The sequence below is a fragment of the Helianthus annuus genome, chromosome 5 (assembly GCF_002127325.2).
Source record: "Helianthus annuus cultivar XRQ/B chromosome 5, HanXRQr2.0-SUNRISE, whole genome shotgun sequence".
Taxonomy (NCBI): domain Eukaryota; kingdom Viridiplantae; phylum Streptophyta; class Magnoliopsida; order Asterales; family Asteraceae; genus Helianthus; species Helianthus annuus.
In genome coordinates this window covers 175,706,478-175,724,891 of record NC_035437.2, presented here as the reverse complement: position 1 = coordinate 175,724,891, position 18,414 = coordinate 175,706,478, and the positions used below count along the sequence as shown (strand labels likewise).

General features: G+C 39.7%; 1 protein-coding gene and 2 long non-coding RNA genes across 4 annotated transcripts; all 3 read right to left on the bottom strand.

Annotated features, from left to right (window-relative positions):
- Positions 1-110: 110 nt before the first annotated feature.
- LOC110942341 (type I inositol polyphosphate 5-phosphatase 1) lies at positions 111-17,028 on the bottom strand. Of its 2 annotated transcripts, none has more exons than XM_035990434.1 (11): positions 16,859-17,028; positions 16,560-16,704; positions 16,393-16,464; positions 4,047-4,119; positions 3,803-3,907; positions 2,491-3,064; positions 1,880-2,064; positions 1,685-1,793; positions 1,277-1,407; positions 948-1,187; positions 111-304 (listed from the first exon to the last, which is right to left on the bottom strand). In XM_035990434.1, exons 1-10 carry the CDS (start codon positions 16,958-16,960, stop codon positions 983-985), a joined length of 1,701 nt encoding a protein of 566 aa, XP_035846327.1. In that variant the 5' UTR covers positions 16,961-17,028; the 3' UTR covers positions 111-304; positions 948-982. The 2 variants fall into 2 exon arrangements, with proteins under 2 accessions (XP_035846327.1, XP_022039787.1); XM_022184095.2 differs by having other exon boundaries at positions 953-1,187.
- LOC118492435 lies at positions 6,449-8,685 on the bottom strand. The gene is made up of 3 exons (XR_004893690.1): positions 8,229-8,685; positions 6,887-6,938; positions 6,449-6,482 (listed from the first exon to the last, which is right to left on the bottom strand). It is a non-coding gene; the product is annotated as an uncharacterized LOC118492435 (long non-coding RNA).
- LOC118492434 lies at positions 13,067-15,555 on the bottom strand. The gene is made up of 3 exons (XR_004893689.1): positions 14,847-15,555; positions 13,505-13,556; positions 13,067-13,100 (listed from the first exon to the last, which is right to left on the bottom strand). It is a non-coding gene; the product is annotated as an uncharacterized LOC118492434 (long non-coding RNA).
- Positions 17,029-18,414: the final 1,386 nt, after the last annotated feature.

The window sequence follows — 18,414 nt, the reverse complement described above, 5'->3', positions numbered from 1 at the left end:
ACAATTTTTAGCATCCAATTAAAGCAAAACGTATAGGCGTTATCTTCAAAGGTTGTGTGAGTTAGCCGTAAAGAAAAAAAAAAAAACCATAACATGATAACAATCACACAGGCAGTTAACTTTTTTAAGAACCTTTTTGAAGGAAAATAATGAAATATCACATACTTAGCAACCAAATTTTCGACTAATGATGAATGATGCAATGCCATCAGAAAAATATATAAATAACCGAAAGCTTCGACTCCAAAACATATCATGTTTCAACATGTGAATGAATCGGGTAGTTATTACAGTTGTATGCACCCTGCACAGTAGAAAATCCATGTCAGAATGTTTTACAATGTAATAAAATTTGTTATTTAATTGAATACATCTTAAATCATATTCTTGAAAGAGTTAACTTCCATTTTGCTCCCTGTGATTTGGCCATTTTAACGGTTTTGCCCCAATAGTTTAAAAATAGCCATTTCCCTCCCTGATTTTTCTAACTTATCGTCATTTTGCTCCCCGCCTCTAACTCCATCCAAAAAATCCATTAACTAGAAGGGTATTTTGGTAATTTTATGTATCTATGATCCCTCATCTTTCCAACCACTCTTTCTACCGGCCACCACCATCCACCACCACCTGCAACTACCACCTGCCGACCACGACTACCGCGACTTTTAGTTTTAACTAAACGTTTTAATTGAGTTAGAGCCAGGGAGTAAACTACCGAAATACCCCTACTTTTAATTGAACGTTTTAGCCGAGTCAGAGCCAGGGAGCAAACTGGCGACAAACTCGAAAGATCAGGGAGGAAAATGGCTATTTTTAAACTATTGGAGCGAAACCGTTAAAATGACCAAACCACAGGGAGCAAAACGAAAGTTAACTCTTCTTGAAAATACGATACTTATTGAAAAAATAATTAAATTTTGACAAAAAAGTAATTCGGACAAACCAACCTAACCTGTACACAAAAAAAAGACCCGTTCTGACCCTAAACCATTTTGAAATAGGTCGATCCATAGTTTTCCATTTCCGCATTGGTAAATGTAAGGGCCCGTTGTAACTTTTTTAAAGAAAACACTTCAACTTCTATTATATACGATGCAGAAACGGGCCTATGATCCGAGAGTTTAATCTCAGCCCGTTTGTAGCTCAGTTGCCGCATCCCCTTCCCATATGAAAGTATACGGTCACACCTGAATATAAGTGTCCAATTAAACAAAAGATTAATTCATAAGAATAATTAACAATACAAAATATAACATATTCTAAAGAAAACTCATACCATGCGGGCGTACGCCTACCAACTTTAGGATCCTCGCCATAATATTTATCTGAATTCGGCTCGTATTTGTAAGTCGGTGGAAAATTTAACGCGCCTTCTGTCCACCCGTCAAACGCACCTCCTAGTCTTAGCTACAAATTTATCGTAACGTTATTAAATAATCTCAAAATTTATAAGGAAAAACTTCGATGCGCTCGTTAGCTACGGTTCGCAATTTCTTCCCGGGTCAGGTCGGTTTGTATTTTGTTAGCTAACGGGTCAAATGGGTAAAATCTAAGAATTTTGGATAAAAATGAAACGGGCCAAAGGGGTCAAAAGTTTTTCAACGTGTATTTTTAACGCATACAACCTCATAATCGATTTATACAAGAAAATCAAAGTTACTAATATAGTAATATCATAACTTACTTGATCACTCTCTAGCAACTTGGACCATGCATTTTTGGAAATCAAATCGCGTGTTTCCTCGTACGACAAATTAAAGCGGTAATTAAGATCACCCAACCATATAATTCGCCTAAAAATTACAAAATCAATTTGTAAGCTTTAAACATGAAATAAGCAATAACAGAGAAAACAAATATATTTAAATCCTGTACTTACTCATGATCCTTAATGCTCCTTGGAACTGCAGCATTTGACATTGAATTAAAACGCGTTCTTTTATATATTTCATCCACATCGGCATTCCTTTTAACAATATCAATGTCCCTCTCACCAGACGTTAAATGAGTGCATATGAAACAGAAATTCGTCTGATATATAGACATACTCACTGATATGGACCCCTGAAAAAAAAAAAAAAAAACGATAACTTTTTTTTTTTTTTGAACGGCCAACAAACTCAATCCCGAGCACTCTCGGGGTACCCACTGGACAAACGGAGTACTCCGAGAGTAACCCGAGTCCACCACCAATTCCGGGGAAAACCCAGTAACCCACCCGCCCGTAGGCACGACGGTGAAATTACCGGTAAAACCCGTTTAGCTCAAGGATCCAACCCAGGTTTCCCTGGGTCTCCTATCATTGCCCACCAATGCCTCACTCTGCACCAAGTGGTAGTCGAACCTGCATCTCTCAAGAGAAATACAAACCCAACACCACTTGATCTAGAGATCATTGGCAAAAAAAAAAAAAAAAAAAAAAAAAAAAAAACGATAACTTTTATTTCAAGAAATTTATGCTAAAAGTTCAAAAAGAAAGAAGAAACGAACCTTGTTACCTATGTAGCCCATTACACCGACGCCAACGGTTGATACATGCACGTTCTGTATATGCTTCCGCAAGCTTCTATGAACCCAAATGGTAATAAAAACACCAACCATTTGCTTGCTTACGATTCTCACATATTGTGGTTTTCGTTTTTGGTACATAACGGAGTCAATATCCAGTTTCGCAAGCCACTTGACCTCTGGTTTGACTTTGTTAACATCAGTCAAATACTCCTCTAAAAGATGATCATTTTCGAAAGTACTGGAATCTTTGAATGAATCAACATATTCTTCTACTTTTTCTTTAGAATCTGTTGTTACAGAATCGTTAAATGTGCGTATTTGGTCCCCGGTGTCGCTATCACTTTCTAGCACTATTTCATGTTTTGTTTTTGGAGCATAATGAGATGGTTTATATCTTGATGGAGAAGAGGGGTCACTGTAACATTTGAATTTTGTTTTTACGGGTTGAATATTATTTAACGTTTCACGAATGATGTTTTCCCATATAGGAATCGGACGGTCATCTTCAGAGCCAAAAATATTGCCGGCATTTAATGGTATGATTTCTTGAAAACTGCAACGAAAGAATGATTGTTAAAGAGTAAAAGACATAAATGCCCCTCATTTGACAGAGAAATGCCATTTTCGTCCCTGAGAGTAAATGCCATTTTCGTCCCTGAGATATATCTTTCCGCATCTGGATCCAAAAGGTTTGAAATCTTCCCATTTTCATCCAAAACGTTAACTCCATCCATATTTTAACGTTAAGTCAGGGGTATTTTCGTCTTTTTATACTTTTTTGTGATGATTAAAGGGTTTAGATGGGGAGAAAGTAAACAGAGGTGGATCTTTTTATAGTGTTTTTTATTTTAATACATAATGACTAAAAAGACATAAATGCCCCTCATTTTACAGAGAAAAATGGACGGAGTTAACGAGTTGGATGAAAATGACAAGATTTCAAACCTTTTGGATCTAGATGTGAAAAAACAAACCTTTGGACGAAAGTCGCAAAAGTGGCCAAACCTCAGGGACGAAAATGGCATTTTACTCTTACTTTTACTATTAGTCCATCAGTATCTACCCATTTTATGTGAATCGGGTCAACTTGAGTAACGTTTAATGCTATAATCTCAGATGGGTATATATAACATATAAGGATATAGCTAAAAATGAAACGGATTGAACCGTTTATAAATTCACCCATAGTATATTCAAGCATGTACAACTTTGTAAATTGCTTTATTAAAAAAAGGAACATTATATAAATAATATTTCACGCAATAATATGTAAATTCAAAGCGATACGTACCCAATCACATATATGTCTGCAGGGCAGTCCGTATCGAGCCAGTCTCGGATATCGAGGTCTTCTGGTGGAAGTTCACCTCCAACATTCCAAGTATTAGCAGATACCCTTAACAACATTAGAATTAATAATCAGCAATTTAAAAGTTTTAAGGCGTAGGTGATTTAACTAGATTGGCGTTGATGATAACAGAAGCCGAATAACGTGACTCGGTGTGTGATTCGTGAATCATATATAAGTATATAACCTGAGTTCCTTTGAGTCAATAAGTTGTGCTTTAAATGTCTCCGATTTCCTTCTTCTTGACCTGGGAAAAGCTCCTGATGTCAAAAAGGAAACAGCAACGAGACCACGTGATTCGAATCAATTTATCACATAATTCTGCAGTTTTCTTTGAAAATTTAATTCCCTATTTAGTATTTACGATAATATATCCAACTGTATCCTAAGTGTTAACAACTCTAACAAAAGCTGTCTTCAAACTTATACACAAAGCTCTTGTCGTAGATAGTCCTTGCAACCCTCTTGGTGTAAGACGGTATATAGCACGAATAACCAGCGCTGCCCTTGTCGTGAGATCAAACTGAGATTCTGCCCAATAGTGGTGGAAGTAAGTCCAAAGCTCCCCGGGTAGCAAACTGAGAGGAATCACGAACAATTAGTGGATCCTCGATCCTCCTTTTCTTAGCCTCAATATCAGTAACAGTTGCTAACGTAGTAGGGTGATCCCTCCGTAGACACTTCTGGCCTTCACAGCTGAAATGACGCTAAGTTTTGCACTACTCTAATGCTTTAGAACAAATAATGATTCTCCACACAAAGTTTTCTCCTCACAGGGTATATCTGCGCGATATCTGGATAACCAATCCATACGGACTACTGCATCAAAACTATCAAGGATAGTAGAAGGATGGTCGACATCGAACAATTGTCCCACAAGGTCGAGTTTGCATTCTAACAATCATATGAGGTTTCAGTGGGCTTGCCATCTGCCGATTCCACAGCAGGTTCAGTTTCAAGAAGTATCAGGGTTGAGCAAAACAACGACGAAGCGATTTATTACTAAGAACCTGTAGGCCACCATGTTGTTACAATCCTGGCATCGCCCATGCCAATCCTAAATACCCTTCACGAGTACCACATCCAGTGTTGTTGCTACTGCTACTAGAACTCCCAAAACTATCATTGTTCCCTGGGTTGGTGACGTCTTGACTTAACAGCAGTCATTCCTTGCCAATGCCACCTTCGTTTCCATGCTACGATTACGAATACCTTGATGTTGCCATGACTGTTGCCTCTAATGTCGTTGTTCGAAACGGAGCCCTGCGACCTTTCACCAACAAGGTCCATCCTGTCACATTTTCCGTGCCACGTCCTAAAGCGTTACTCATTGTGCTGACAGTCACACCTTTCATACTACAGTCGATTGTCGTCGTTGATGTCCCGATTGATTCGTAAGAGTTGACTCTCATAAGTCGCTTAAGATTCGAGTGAAGTCAAATTGCTGATGTTCGCTGCCGGAAATCAAGGTCGTTCTAATACTGAGGTTGGTGAGGCTCTACGCTCATCCTCTTGTCCATCGTTCTTGCAAGTTAACTGGGTAATGCACGGTATGTTTCCAGAGTGTTGCAGATGTAATCGCACTCGGGGGCTAAGACGTCAGCACATTGAGTTCCAACAACAGAGAGGAGTGGGGGGGTATAGACCAATCATTGACGCTGCAACATCCACCCAGGGGTGTTCGTACAAGCACCTAGCATTCTACACAGTTCGCTAGGCATTCGGATGGGTGTTCAGGTAATACTCGATAGCATCGAGATTCGAACGGTTTCAGAGGGAAGTGAAAAGATCACATTCAAGCAGGAGACAATTACTACTATGACTCCTATAGACTGTTGTGTTTCACATCAACCAAATAACAGAACGGAACCCCTTCTTCACTTGTTAAGCCTCACTGGGACTCACATGCACCCCACATTATTATTATGTGTGCACCCACAATAATATTGTGATTTGCATGCTCATCTCAGCTCCTCCTAACTCGTGTTAAATGGTCCTTCAAACTCAGATATCAAACAGGGGCTATCAAAACATCAAGGTTACAAGAATCCCAAGGCTACGCCACACTAACAACACATCAAAATGCAAACAAGCAGTTCATATAAGTATGCTATAGTGACGAGTGTGTGTCCGTATGCTACATCATAAACGGGTGTACACTAGTCATGTAATGTATGCATCAAGTGAGAAAGACGAACCTTGCCATCTGGAGCTGAGTGTCATGGTCGTATTCCCGTTTTCAGAACTGTTCGGTTATAGTCTGGTTTTATAAAAACGTTTTTAAAACCAAGTTCACTATAACCAGTGGCTCTGATACCAAACTGTCACACCCTCAAATTACCACCTAGGGAGTGTCCCTGTTAGGCGTGTGACCACTAGTAATGAGCCACCAATTACATTGAAACCAAAAGCTTAAAATAACGTTTCATCAGTTAATAGTAAAAAAATCCAATCATAAGTAATTCTAAAACCATCAAGTTCAGCGGAAGCGTTAACGTAACATAATGTAAATACTTTCCAAACATCCATAGTAAATAAATGTTTGATAGATAAACCCATTAATGCAACCATGACCACTCACGCCCTCCAGCCAGCAAGTTCCTGTTCCGAACTACCTAACGACCTGCGAGCATGTAACAAGTGTATCAGACAAAGCTGGCGAGTTCACAGTTTTAGAAAACGTTTGTTACCCGTTGTAAGTAAAACAGTTCAATAACCAATGCAAGTAATATTGTTAATATCTCATTTCCAAACACGGATGGCTCACGGACTGCCCTTCCCACGTACTCCTATCTAGTACTGGGCCAGACTGGGTCATTAGTTCACCTCCGTCCTCTACAGGCACGGGGTGAGGGTGCCAAACCTAAGTAGCGCTACTAACTAATACCCGATGAGGGACTTACAAATGATGATAGGTGAGATCATTAACCAATATACTCGTTTTTACCCAAAGACTCATTCCCCCCATGGAATACCCACTGACTGTCCCCAACCACTGGGACGCATGCTCGAATGTAGTGAACTCACCTTAGAGTGCTCGGTAGATTATGTTCTTGTTTATCGAATGATTAAATGCGTCCTACCATAATTTACCAGTAGGAATCAATTTAGTATTCACGTCCGACCGCGTATTTCGTAACAAGTTGCATACACAAAATACATGCACATAATGTCACGCAACAACCAATAGTTGATCATGTAACGCACTTAACCTTAACATGCATCTTAACCATTACATATGCTAGTCATTTCGATCACATGGGAAATACATCCTTCAAGTCCCAGTTCAACATACATATTATAACAGTTTGTTAATGTGGGCTTATAAAACTATTCGGCTCAGCCTTCATGCAACTCATATCACACATGTAATGTTCCAGCAATGCATACAACATACTACCAGTCATAAAGGTTACTCATGCCCACAACAGTTTACAATCATCCTAGAATAAGTGTTCTGATTATGCACCCATTTACATTACAATTCATGTTATCCGAAGTAGCACATAACAGCAGCTCGGTTCATCTTTAGGCTGGTATACCGATTCTCCCTATGCAATAATTAAGTTACTAATCAATACGTCACATATCCGAGTGTGCGACAAACACGTATTATACAATCAAATCTAGTCGGCCCAAAGCTAAACGTGCCGGCCCCTTTGGTACATCGACAAGTGAAAGCGACTCATTTATTATGTGCAGCTTAGGTTACACTTAGCATCATCAATTGTCAATCAAAATTATACATACACCTAAACACCCATTAAGTATCACTTCAAAATAAAAGAGTTAGGATGACTTGGCCTTATTTGGCCGATTTGGGATTTACACTCAAGATGTCGTGATTGGGCCGCATTTTGGTCCAATGAGAGTGATACCATCACAACAATCAACTACCCATGTGACTTTTATATACGTTTAATGTTGTCAGATATTGAAAAGATGCTAAAGGCATTAATGAAAAAGATGCTCAGTCAAAAGTCGAAAGAAAGAGTGAGGGAATCTAGTGCTTTTAAACCAACCATACAAAAGTCAATCCTATACACGAATTTCAATCAACAATATCTAGCACATGGTTATCAATTCAAGGTTACTACTACACACACCCATAACCGCCATTTATCAATCATCATCTAGTAAATTCTATACACATTGACCAATAAGTTTGAAGTTATAACCAACATTCATATGCCCATAATTAAACCTACAGTTGCAAGAAATATGCCTTTGGCTGCATGTGTCAGGACATCATCTCGAGGTAACAAGCTATACTAACATCATTTATCATAATATTCATCATATTCTCATTTAAAACACATATACACAATATCATGCGAATATGAAAAATCAACGGACAAGAATCACTAACCAAGATTTGGGTCGCACAAGATATTATCTCGAATGGGGAGGGATCTGCTATGCCGTGCGCAAATGATGAGAGAAATAGGGTTTGCAATGGAATAGATAATGTGCTCCAATGACAACTTGGGCGGTTACATGTTTGGTCGATAAAATGGGCTTAAGCCCAAGTGAATGGGTTGCCGAACCCATTGGCAAAAATATCCAATTTCAATGACCAAGGGACCGGTTTGGCTTAAAGTATCTACGCTTTCTTCTGCTACAATAATCGACACAAAATTGGCCCACTAAATCCTATATTATGCCACATAAACAACCATGCTTTTCGTTTTAGGATTAGGGGATTTACTAAGGTTACAAGTGTTGAGTGGAAAGCATAACACACATAAATGTAACGAAATTATGACATTCTAATAAGTTTCACATTAAAAGAGGAAACGGAAAGTTAAGGTCGCAGAATAAACGACACTAACCTCGGAAGTTCGGGTTGTCACATCATCCCCAACTTAAAGGAAATTTCGTCCCGAAATTTGGTAAGCGATCCAAAGCAGCGCGGTGCTAGAACAGGAGGACTGTGGATTTTTCCCAGGGGTGCCACATCATCCCCAACTTGAAAGGAAATTTCGTCCCGAAATTTACCAATGCCAGCAAAAGTTGATTCAACCGCCTGAACCAGTGAGGATGCTAAAGTTTTACCAGGTTGCGTTCCTTCCTGAACTCCAGTCCATGCCTTGAGTCCCAACGAACTCTCGCGATTGGAATTTGACTGCGTTAACAGTGGGTTTCTCAACAAGGGTATCACAAGTGTTGCGTTGGACAGACGCTTCTTTAGGTTTGAGACATAAACGACATCGTGTACATTATCCAATTCGTCCCAGACTGTCGAATGATTCAACGTGACGTCGGTTAAGTTCGCCATGCTTCCCAAGCATTCCACACCCTCCCAGGGTGAGACTTCCAACACGATACGATCGCCTACAACGAACTTCCAGCGCTCCCCAAGTTTATTAGCCTTCCTGACGGTCACACGTTGTCGCCAAGCGACTTCCTATCGAAACAATCTTCCCAAGCGGTTCGAGTACAAATTCTGGATCTGTGTTTGGTCAGACACTCACATTAACTCAACATGGATTACATTATTGTCCACACAATGTCTCAACAGAGCTGTCTACATACTACTACGGTGACTGCTAACTATTACTAAAGTCAATCACACGCATGCTCGTGGCATATCTTCGAGTGCCAGGATGGTTTGCTCACTTTGTCTGTTTGCCCTGCGGTGATAAACAGCGCTCTCGCCTAGACGTGAGCCACAGGATTTGTGTGCTGCCTGTCATAAATCCGGTATAGCCCAACAGTCAGAGATACAGGAGTCGGCGCCTCATGCTTAGATAGCCGCCTCTCTCAAAGGAATATGTACAAGATTTATATACCCTAAGGTCTCTCATCAAAATCCAGATGACTAGAATATTGAGGCCCGTGTGCTTTGCTCCACACAAATTCCCTACAGTTGTCGTATAATGAAACCCGCATTCGTTCCATGAGGTAGCAAGTGTCGTCCAACTTGCCAAAGGTTGCTCCTTCATGCCCCGCATGGACCCAACTGGAAAATTCTCTTCCTTTAGTGCTTCAGTTTGAACACTGCGAATCTGATCAGATAGATTAGAGTCGATGGTGTGTTGCGAGGTCAATACACGTTTAAGCCTCATGGTCATAATCACTCGATAGTTCCATCCGGTGATGCCATCACATGTTTAGTTCTTTCAAAACAAGGGTACACGGGAGGCCCTTGTGATCGGTCTAGGTAGTGCATTTGGTACCGTCCAGGTATGCCTCCAACTTAAATCCAAAGATCACGGTTTCTACTGCAGATTGTGACTCATGCAATCCCCTTCGTAGATCCACTACGTAAGTCATCACCCTCTCCTGTTGCGTCAGTGTGCAACTGGGACACTGTTTCGAACCATCATGGGATGCTACTAGATCACCAGTTTCCTCGGATAAAAGCGATGCTCAGTGCATTGCAGAGTTGGGTTTCAAAAGTTGAAAAGACGTTCCCCTGTTTCGTCTCCCATGAATTCGGAGTACCCCGTTGCTGAAGAGGTTAAAGCTGCGCAGTTTTCGAAAACCCCACGATGAATCTGCGATAGTATTCAACGGAACCAAGAAATTGTTCTATCCCCGAAGGAATTTTTGGTGTCGGTCAGTTCCTAACCAAATGGATTCTAGCAAGATCCACGTGCATTCCCACTTTGTTGGTTACATGATCAAAACGCATCTCTCGAATCTAGATGTTACATTTAACAAGACTTCACACGCAATGGCTCCTCCCTCGGGAGCTCTAAAATATGATATATATGTCGTCCATGATGTTCCTTTCTCCTGGAAATAATTTGACACGTCATCAATAAGCATGGTTGACTCATGTGATCAATAAAGCTGCTGGTGTGATGATTAGACCAAAGGTCATGGAATACAACATTGTAAAGGCCACACTGCGTTTGATATGTCGTTGTAGGAACATTCTCCTCTTGGTTTTTCGTCAATACATGGTCGAGGCAAACAGTTCTTGATTGTCACCCAGTTGAGTTCTGGATAATCAGTACACATATGAAAAGGCTTTATCTCCCCGAATATATAGCTGGGGCTCCCCAAAGCGAACAAAAACTATGTCCAATAAAACTCCTGTCCAACAGTTCCTGTAGATAGTCCTTGCAACCCTCTTGGTGTAAGACGGTATATAGCACGAATAACCAGCGCTGCCCTTGTCGTGAGATCAAACTGAGATTCTGCCCAATAGTGGTGGAAGTAAGTCCAAAGCTCCCCGGGTAGCAAACTGAGAGGAATCACGAACAATTAGTGGATCCTCGATCCTCCTTTTCTTAGCCTCAATATCAGTAACAGTTGCTAACGTAGTAGGGTGATCCCTCCGTAGACACTTCTGGCCTTCACAGCTGAAATGACGCTAAGTTTTGCACTACTCTAATGCTTTAGAACAAATAATGATTCTCCACACAAAGTTTTCTCCTCACAGGGTATATCTGCGCGATATCTGGATAACCAATCCATACGGACTACTGCATCAAAACTATCAAGGATAGTAGAAGGATGGTCGACATCGAACAATTGTCCCACAAGGTCGAGTTTGCATTCTAACAATCATATGAGGTTTCAGTGGGCTTGCCATCTGCCGATTCCACAGCAGGTTCAGTTTCAAGAAGTATCAGGGTTGAGCAAAACAACGACGAAGCGATTTATTACTAAGAACCTGTAGGCCACCATGTTGTTACAATCCTGGCATCGCCCATGCCAATCCTAAATACCCTTCACGAGTACCACATCCAGTGTTGTTGCTACTGCTACTAGAACTCCCAAAACTATCATTGTTCCCTGGGTTGGTGACGTCTTGACTTAACAGCAGTCATTCCTTGCCAATGCCACCTTCGTTTCCATGCTACGATTACGAATACCTTGATGTTGCCATGACTGTTGCCTCTAATGTCGTTGTTCGAAACGGAGCCCTGCGACCTTTCACCAACAAGGTCCATCCTGTCACATTTTCCGTGCCACGTCCTAAAGCGTTACTCATTGTGCTGACAGTCACACCTTTCATACTACAGTCGATTGTCGTCGTTGATGTCCCGATTGATTCGTAAGAGTTGACTCTCATAAGTCGCTTAAGATTCGAGTGAAGTCAAATTGCTGATGTTCGCTGCCGGAAATCAAGGTCGTTCTAATACTGAGGTTGGTGAGGCTCTACGCTCATCCTCTTGTCCATCGTTCTTGCAAGTTAACTGGGTAATGCACGGTATGTTTCCAGAGTGTTGCAGATGTAATCGCACTCGGGGGCTAAGACGTCAGCACATTGAGTTCCAACAACAGAGAGGAGTGGGGGGGGTATAGACCAATCATTGACGCTGCAACATCCACCCAGGGGTGTTCGTACAAGCACCTAGCATTCTACACAGTTCGCTAGGCATTCGGATGGGTGTTCAGGTAATACTCGATAGCATCGAGATTCGAACGGTTTCAGAGGGAAGTGAAAAGATCACATTCAAGCAGGAGACAATTACTACTATGACTCCTATAGACTGTTGTGTTTCACATCAACCAAATAACAGAACGGAACCCCTTCTTCACTTGTTAAGCCTCACTGGGACTCACATGCACCCCACATTATTATTATGTGTGCACCCACAATAATATTGTGATTTGCATGCTCATCTCAGCTCCTCCTAACTCGTGTTAAATGGTCCTTCAAACTCAGATATCAAACAGGGGCTATCAAAACATCAAGGTTACAAGAATCCCAAGGCTACGCCACACTAACAACACATCAAAATGCAAACAAGCAGTTCATATAAGTATGCTATAGTGACGAGTGTGTGTCCGTATGCTACATCATAAACGGGTGTACACTAGTCATGTAATGTATGCATCAAGTGAGAAAGACGAACCTTGCCATCTGGAGCTGAGTGTCATGGTCGTATTCCCGTTTTCAGAACTGTTCGGTTATAGTCTGGTTTTATAAAAACGTTTTTAAAACCAAGTTCACTATAACCAGTGGCTCTGATACCAAACTGTCACACCCTCAAATTACCACCTAGGGAGTGTCCCTGTTAGGCGTGTGACCACTAGTAATGAGCCACCAATTACATTGAAACCAAAAGCTTAAAATAACGTTTCATCAGTTAATAGTAAAAAAATCCAATCATAAGTAATTCTAAAACCATCAAGTTCAGCGGAAGCGTTAACGTAACATAATGTAAATACTTTCCAAACATCCATAGTAAATAAATGTTTGATAGATAAACCCATTAATGCAACCATGACCACTCACGCCCTCCAGCCAGCAAGTTCCTGTTCCGAACTACCTAACGACCTGCGAGCATGTAACAAGTGTATCAGACAAAGCTGGCGAGTTCACAGTTTTAGAAAACGTTTGTTACCCGTTGTAAGTAAAACAGTTCAATAACCAATGCAAGTAATATTGTTAATATCTCATTTCCAAACACGGATGGCTCACGGACTGCCCTTCCCACGTACTCCTATCTAGTACTGGGCCAGACTGGGTCATTAGTTCACCTCCGTCCTCTACAGGCACGGGGTGAGGGTGCCAAACCTAAGTAGCGCTACTAACTAATACCCGATGAGGGACTTACAAATGATGATAGGTGAGATCATTAACCAATATACTCGTTTTTACCCAAAGACTCATTCCCCCCATGGAATACCCACTGACTGTCCCCAACCACTGGGACGCATGCTCGAATGTAGTGAACTCACCTTAGAGTGCTCGGTAGATTATGTTCTTGTTTATCGAATGATTAAATGCGTCCTACCATAATTTACCAGTAGGAATCAATTTAGTATTCACGTCCGACCGCGTATTTCGTAACAAGTTGCATACACAAAATACATGCACATAATGTCACGCAACAACCAATAGTTGATCATGTAACGCACTTAACCTTAACATGCATCTTAACCATTACATATGCTAGTCATTTCGATCACATGGGAAATACATCCTTCAAGTCCCAGTTCAACATACATATTATAACAGTTTGTTAATGTGGGCTTATAAAACTATTCGGCTCAGCCTTCATGCAACTCATATCACACATGTAATGTTCCAGCAATGCATACAACATACTACCAGTCATAAAGGTTACTCATGCCCACAACAGTTTACAATCATCCTAGAATAAGTGTTCTGATTATGCACCCATTTACATTACAATTCATGTTATCCGAAGTAGCACATAACAGCAGCTCGGTTCATCTTTAGGCTGGTATACCGATTCTCCCTATGCAATAATTAAGTTACTAATCAATACGTCACATATCCGAGTGTGCGACAAACACGTATTATACAATCAAATCTAGTCGGCCCAAAGCTAAACGTGCCGGCCCCTTTGGTACATCGACAAGTGAAAGCGACTCATTTATTATGTGCAGCTTAGGTTACACTTAGCATCATCAATTGTCAATCAAAATTATACATACACCTAAACACCCATTAAGTATCACTTCAAAATAAAAGAGTTAGGATGACTTGGCCTTATTTGGCCGATTTGGGATTTACACTCAAGATGTCGTGATTGGGCCGCATTTTGGTCCAATGAGAGTGATACCATCACAACAATCAACTACCCATGTGACTTTTATATACGTTTAATGTTGTCAGATATTGAAAAGATGCTAAAGGCATTAATGAAAAAGATGCTCAGTCAAAAGTCGAAAGAAAGAGTGAGGGAATCTAGTGCTTTTAAACCAACCATACAAAAGTCAATCCTATACACGAATTTCAATCAACAATATCTAGCACATGGTTATCAATTCAAGGTTACTACTACACACACCCATAACCGCCATTTATCAATCATCATCTAGTAAATTCTATACACATTGACCAATAAGTTTGAAGTTATAACCAACATTCATATGCCCATAATTAAACCTACAGTTGCAAGAAATATGCCTTTGGCTGCATGTGTCAGGACATCATCTCGAGGTAACAAGCTATACTAACATCATTTATCATAATATTCATCATATTCTCATTTAAAACACATATACACAATATCATGCGAATATGAAAAATCAACGGACAAGAATCACTAACCAAGATTTGGGTCGCACAAGATATTATCTCGAATGGGGAGGGATCTGCTATGCCGTGCGCAAATGATGAGAGAAATAGGGTTTGCAATGGAATAGATAATGTGCTCCAATGACAACTTGGGCGGTTACATGTTTGGTCGATAAAATGGGCTTAAGCCCAAGTGAATGGGTTGCCGAACCCATTGGCAAAAATATCCAATTTCAATGACCAAGGGACCGGTTTGGCTTAAAGTATCTACGCTTTCTTCTGCTACAATAATCGACACAAAATTGGCCCACTAAATCCTATATTATGCCACATAAACAACCATGCTTTTCGTTTTAGGATTAGGGGATTTACTAAGGTTACAAGTGTTGAGTGGAAAGCATAACACACATAAATGTAACGAAATTATGACATTCTAATAAGTTTCACATTAAAAGAGGAAACGGAAAGTTAAGGTCGCAGAATAAACGACACTAACCTCGGAAGTTCGGGTTGTCACATCATCCCCAACTTAAAGGAAATTTCGTCCCGAAATTTGGTAAGCGATCCAAAGCAGCGCGGTGCTAGAACAGGAGGACTGTGGATTTTTCCCAGGGGTGCCACAAACACGAACACAGGTCTCGTTCGTTCGACTACGTTCGTGAACGTTCGGTAATATGTTTGTTTACGTTCGTTCGTGTTTGTTTGATTATATAAAAAATAATAAATAATAAACCTTTTATCTAAACATATTGAAAACTTGAAACCATATTTTTTCTATAGCTAAAATTTGGACATTCTAAGACATTTTTGGGGATAATTATGTCTAAATTAGTTAAACTTGATTCATCGTTTGGTGGTCTAGTAGACTTCTTGTGTTTTGATTTATCATTTGATGGTTGTATTTAACTACTTATATTCAATGTTTAAGGAGAACGATATTTTTATTTTTTTATTTTCAAGTTAAATGTTCGTTTGCGTTTGTTTTTATTTGCTTGCGTTCGTTTGTGTTCGAGACCAGTGTTCACGAACTGTTCGTGAACAACTAAATTTCCTTAACGAACGAACACGAACATAAACTTATGTTCGGTATGCGTTCGTGAACAGTTCGCGAACATGTTAATTTCCTTCACGAACGAACACGAACATGGCCTTGTTCGTGTTCGTTCGGTTCGTTTACAGCCCTATTTACAACCCTTTCTTCACAAAAGTCAACACACTAGCTGTTTGTTTACCTCTTAATGAGGCTCTTAATGGTTCAGACCTCTTACTGGTTCAGCACTTAATGGTTCAGACTGTTTGTTTCACGAGCAGATGTCTGAATGGTTCAGACATTTGCCTCTGAATGGTTAAGATTTATACAGAGTCTGAATGGTTGAGACCTCTAATCTGAATTGGTCAGACCTTTGCCTCTGAACGGTTAAGCATTATACAGGCTCTTAATGGTTCAGACCTCTTACTGGTTCAACACTTAACCATTCAGATGTTGCCAAACAGCCCCTAAACCACTAACCTAACTTCAAAAACATATATCAACACCATAAAAAACATCAATCACAAAAACAAAATGATATCTCTTTACCATAACCATCATTCTGCAAATCTCCTTTTTCATCGTTAAATCCCGATCCACTCGACCGACAACACAACGCCTCTGCAAATAAAATCCAATCCAATCAAACCCTAACTTTCAAACCTCTAAAACACAGCATCATAGAAACAATAAAAACAACAATCTAATCATCTAACCTGCACCAATAGGATCACAAACACTATCATCAGAATCAGCACTGTAATCAGAACTATTAGTAGATATATTGAGCCATTTGTGCACAACCCTAGGCCAGAACAACTCTAAACAGGTGCAATTCCAACATTTTTCAACCCAATTTCTCTGTAGTTGTTCACACGTTATACAAAAATCAATCTCGTATATAGATACACACAATACAAGTGTTATCTAGATCAATTGTGGAGTAAAAACCCTAAATCTGTAGGAAATTACGGCGAATTGTGGTTAGATTGGATGAGTGATTAGTAATTGTTACCTCAGGCGAAGGATTCCTTAAGCGTTGATGATGATTGTGCATGATGTTTAGGGAAGAATTTAGAGATTTTGTTGATGAAAATGTATGTTTGTTGGAGATCATGTAACCACCATTTTTATTGTTTTAAAATACAGTTTTGGTTTTAACTATGAGCCAGGAGGGAAGCGATGGGGGCGTGTCTTATTTTGTTTGTTCGTTGACTCGTAGATATTATCAAATTGGCAGCCTAGTGGCATCTTGGTGTGGTATAAGGCTTTGGGACCAATAGGTTCTGGGTTTGATTCTCACAAGGGGGTTTTCCCATGTTTATTGGGTTTCCTCCTGAATTGGTGTGACATTACTTCTAGTGGAGATGGATATGATCGAGTGGTTCCTGTGGTGGCACGATGATACTCTAGTGGTCCGTCAGTGATCCAAATTTGTCGTTCAAAAAAAAAAAAGATATTATCAAATTGATTTTTTATTTCTTTTAATTTGGAGACGTGTTATGAACTTTAAAGTAAGTTGGAGAACTTGCTAGTCGTTAATCGATTGGTGAAGTGGGGACTGTCGACTACTCATAATTACTCGGGATTAATCGGGATTACTCGGATCGGGTTTTTTATATGTAATTTTCAGTTTTATGTTTAAATATACACATTTTTATAGATAAATATTTTAAGTACTAGGTTTTAACTCTTACTGAACTCATTTTTTTAAGTATACAAGATTAATTGTTGGAATTCACATGGTTTGGTTGGAAACTGGACCGAATTTAGAGATTTTGGTCAGAATATACAGGTTTTTTGCCGGAATCTGGCCGGAATCGCCAATTTTTGGCCGGACGACTAGATTTGACAAGGCCCGACTAGGCCCGACTAGCAATTAATGGACTGGTTAACAAAAAATTACTCAGTTACTGGCCGACTAGCGATTAATCGCCGACTGGTCACGATTTTTACAACACTGCTTAAAAGAAATATCTGAAACCCGAAATATTTAGAATGGCTATTCGGGTATGATATAGGATCTAGCATGAAATTTGGTTTAAAGAAAACTTTGAGTTTGGGATTTGATGTTTCAAGTCTGTTTTAAACATGAGTTTAATTAGAGATGTGTATGAGTCGGTTTTGTTTGCTTTTTACTATTAATCATAACCATAACAGCTAGTTTCGATTATGGAATTTTATAACCATAATCGCAACCGAACTTTAGTTATGGTTATTTGGTTATGGAGTCAGTTTTGGTTAATTTCGGTTAATTAACCAAGTAGGGCTTGAAATAAATAAGGGTGTGCATTAGGAGCGTGCATGGTTTGGACTTAGCTTGGGTTTTCTTTTATAAGATATACAAGACTACACTTTTTAGTTAAAGTGCCGATGTGCAATTGTTTAAGTAAGGTAATTCTCAACAAAAAAAATTACGATCATAACACCTCAGCTCTTCATCAAAATAAGGAGCATGTACATCAAGATCCTTTTATTACTAACATACGTTTATCTTAGTAAAAAAAACCTCTATATGGTTAATGTAAAACATAAATCTATTATATATAGTTAACAATACAAGTTCGGTTC

Coding starts and splice junctions, on each gene's coding strand:
- LOC110942341 (XM_035990434.1), bottom strand. CDS start 16,960: ATGATCTCCAACAAACATACATTTTCATCAACAAAATCTCTAAATTCT. Junction 3,065..3,802: donor GCAGACATATATGTGATTGG/GTACGTATCGCT, acceptor CTTTCGTTGCAG/TTTTCAAGAAATCATACCAT. Junction 1,794..1,879: donor AGGAGCATTAAGGATCATGA/GTAAGTACAGGA, acceptor TGTAATTTTTAG/GCGAATTATATGGTTGGGTG.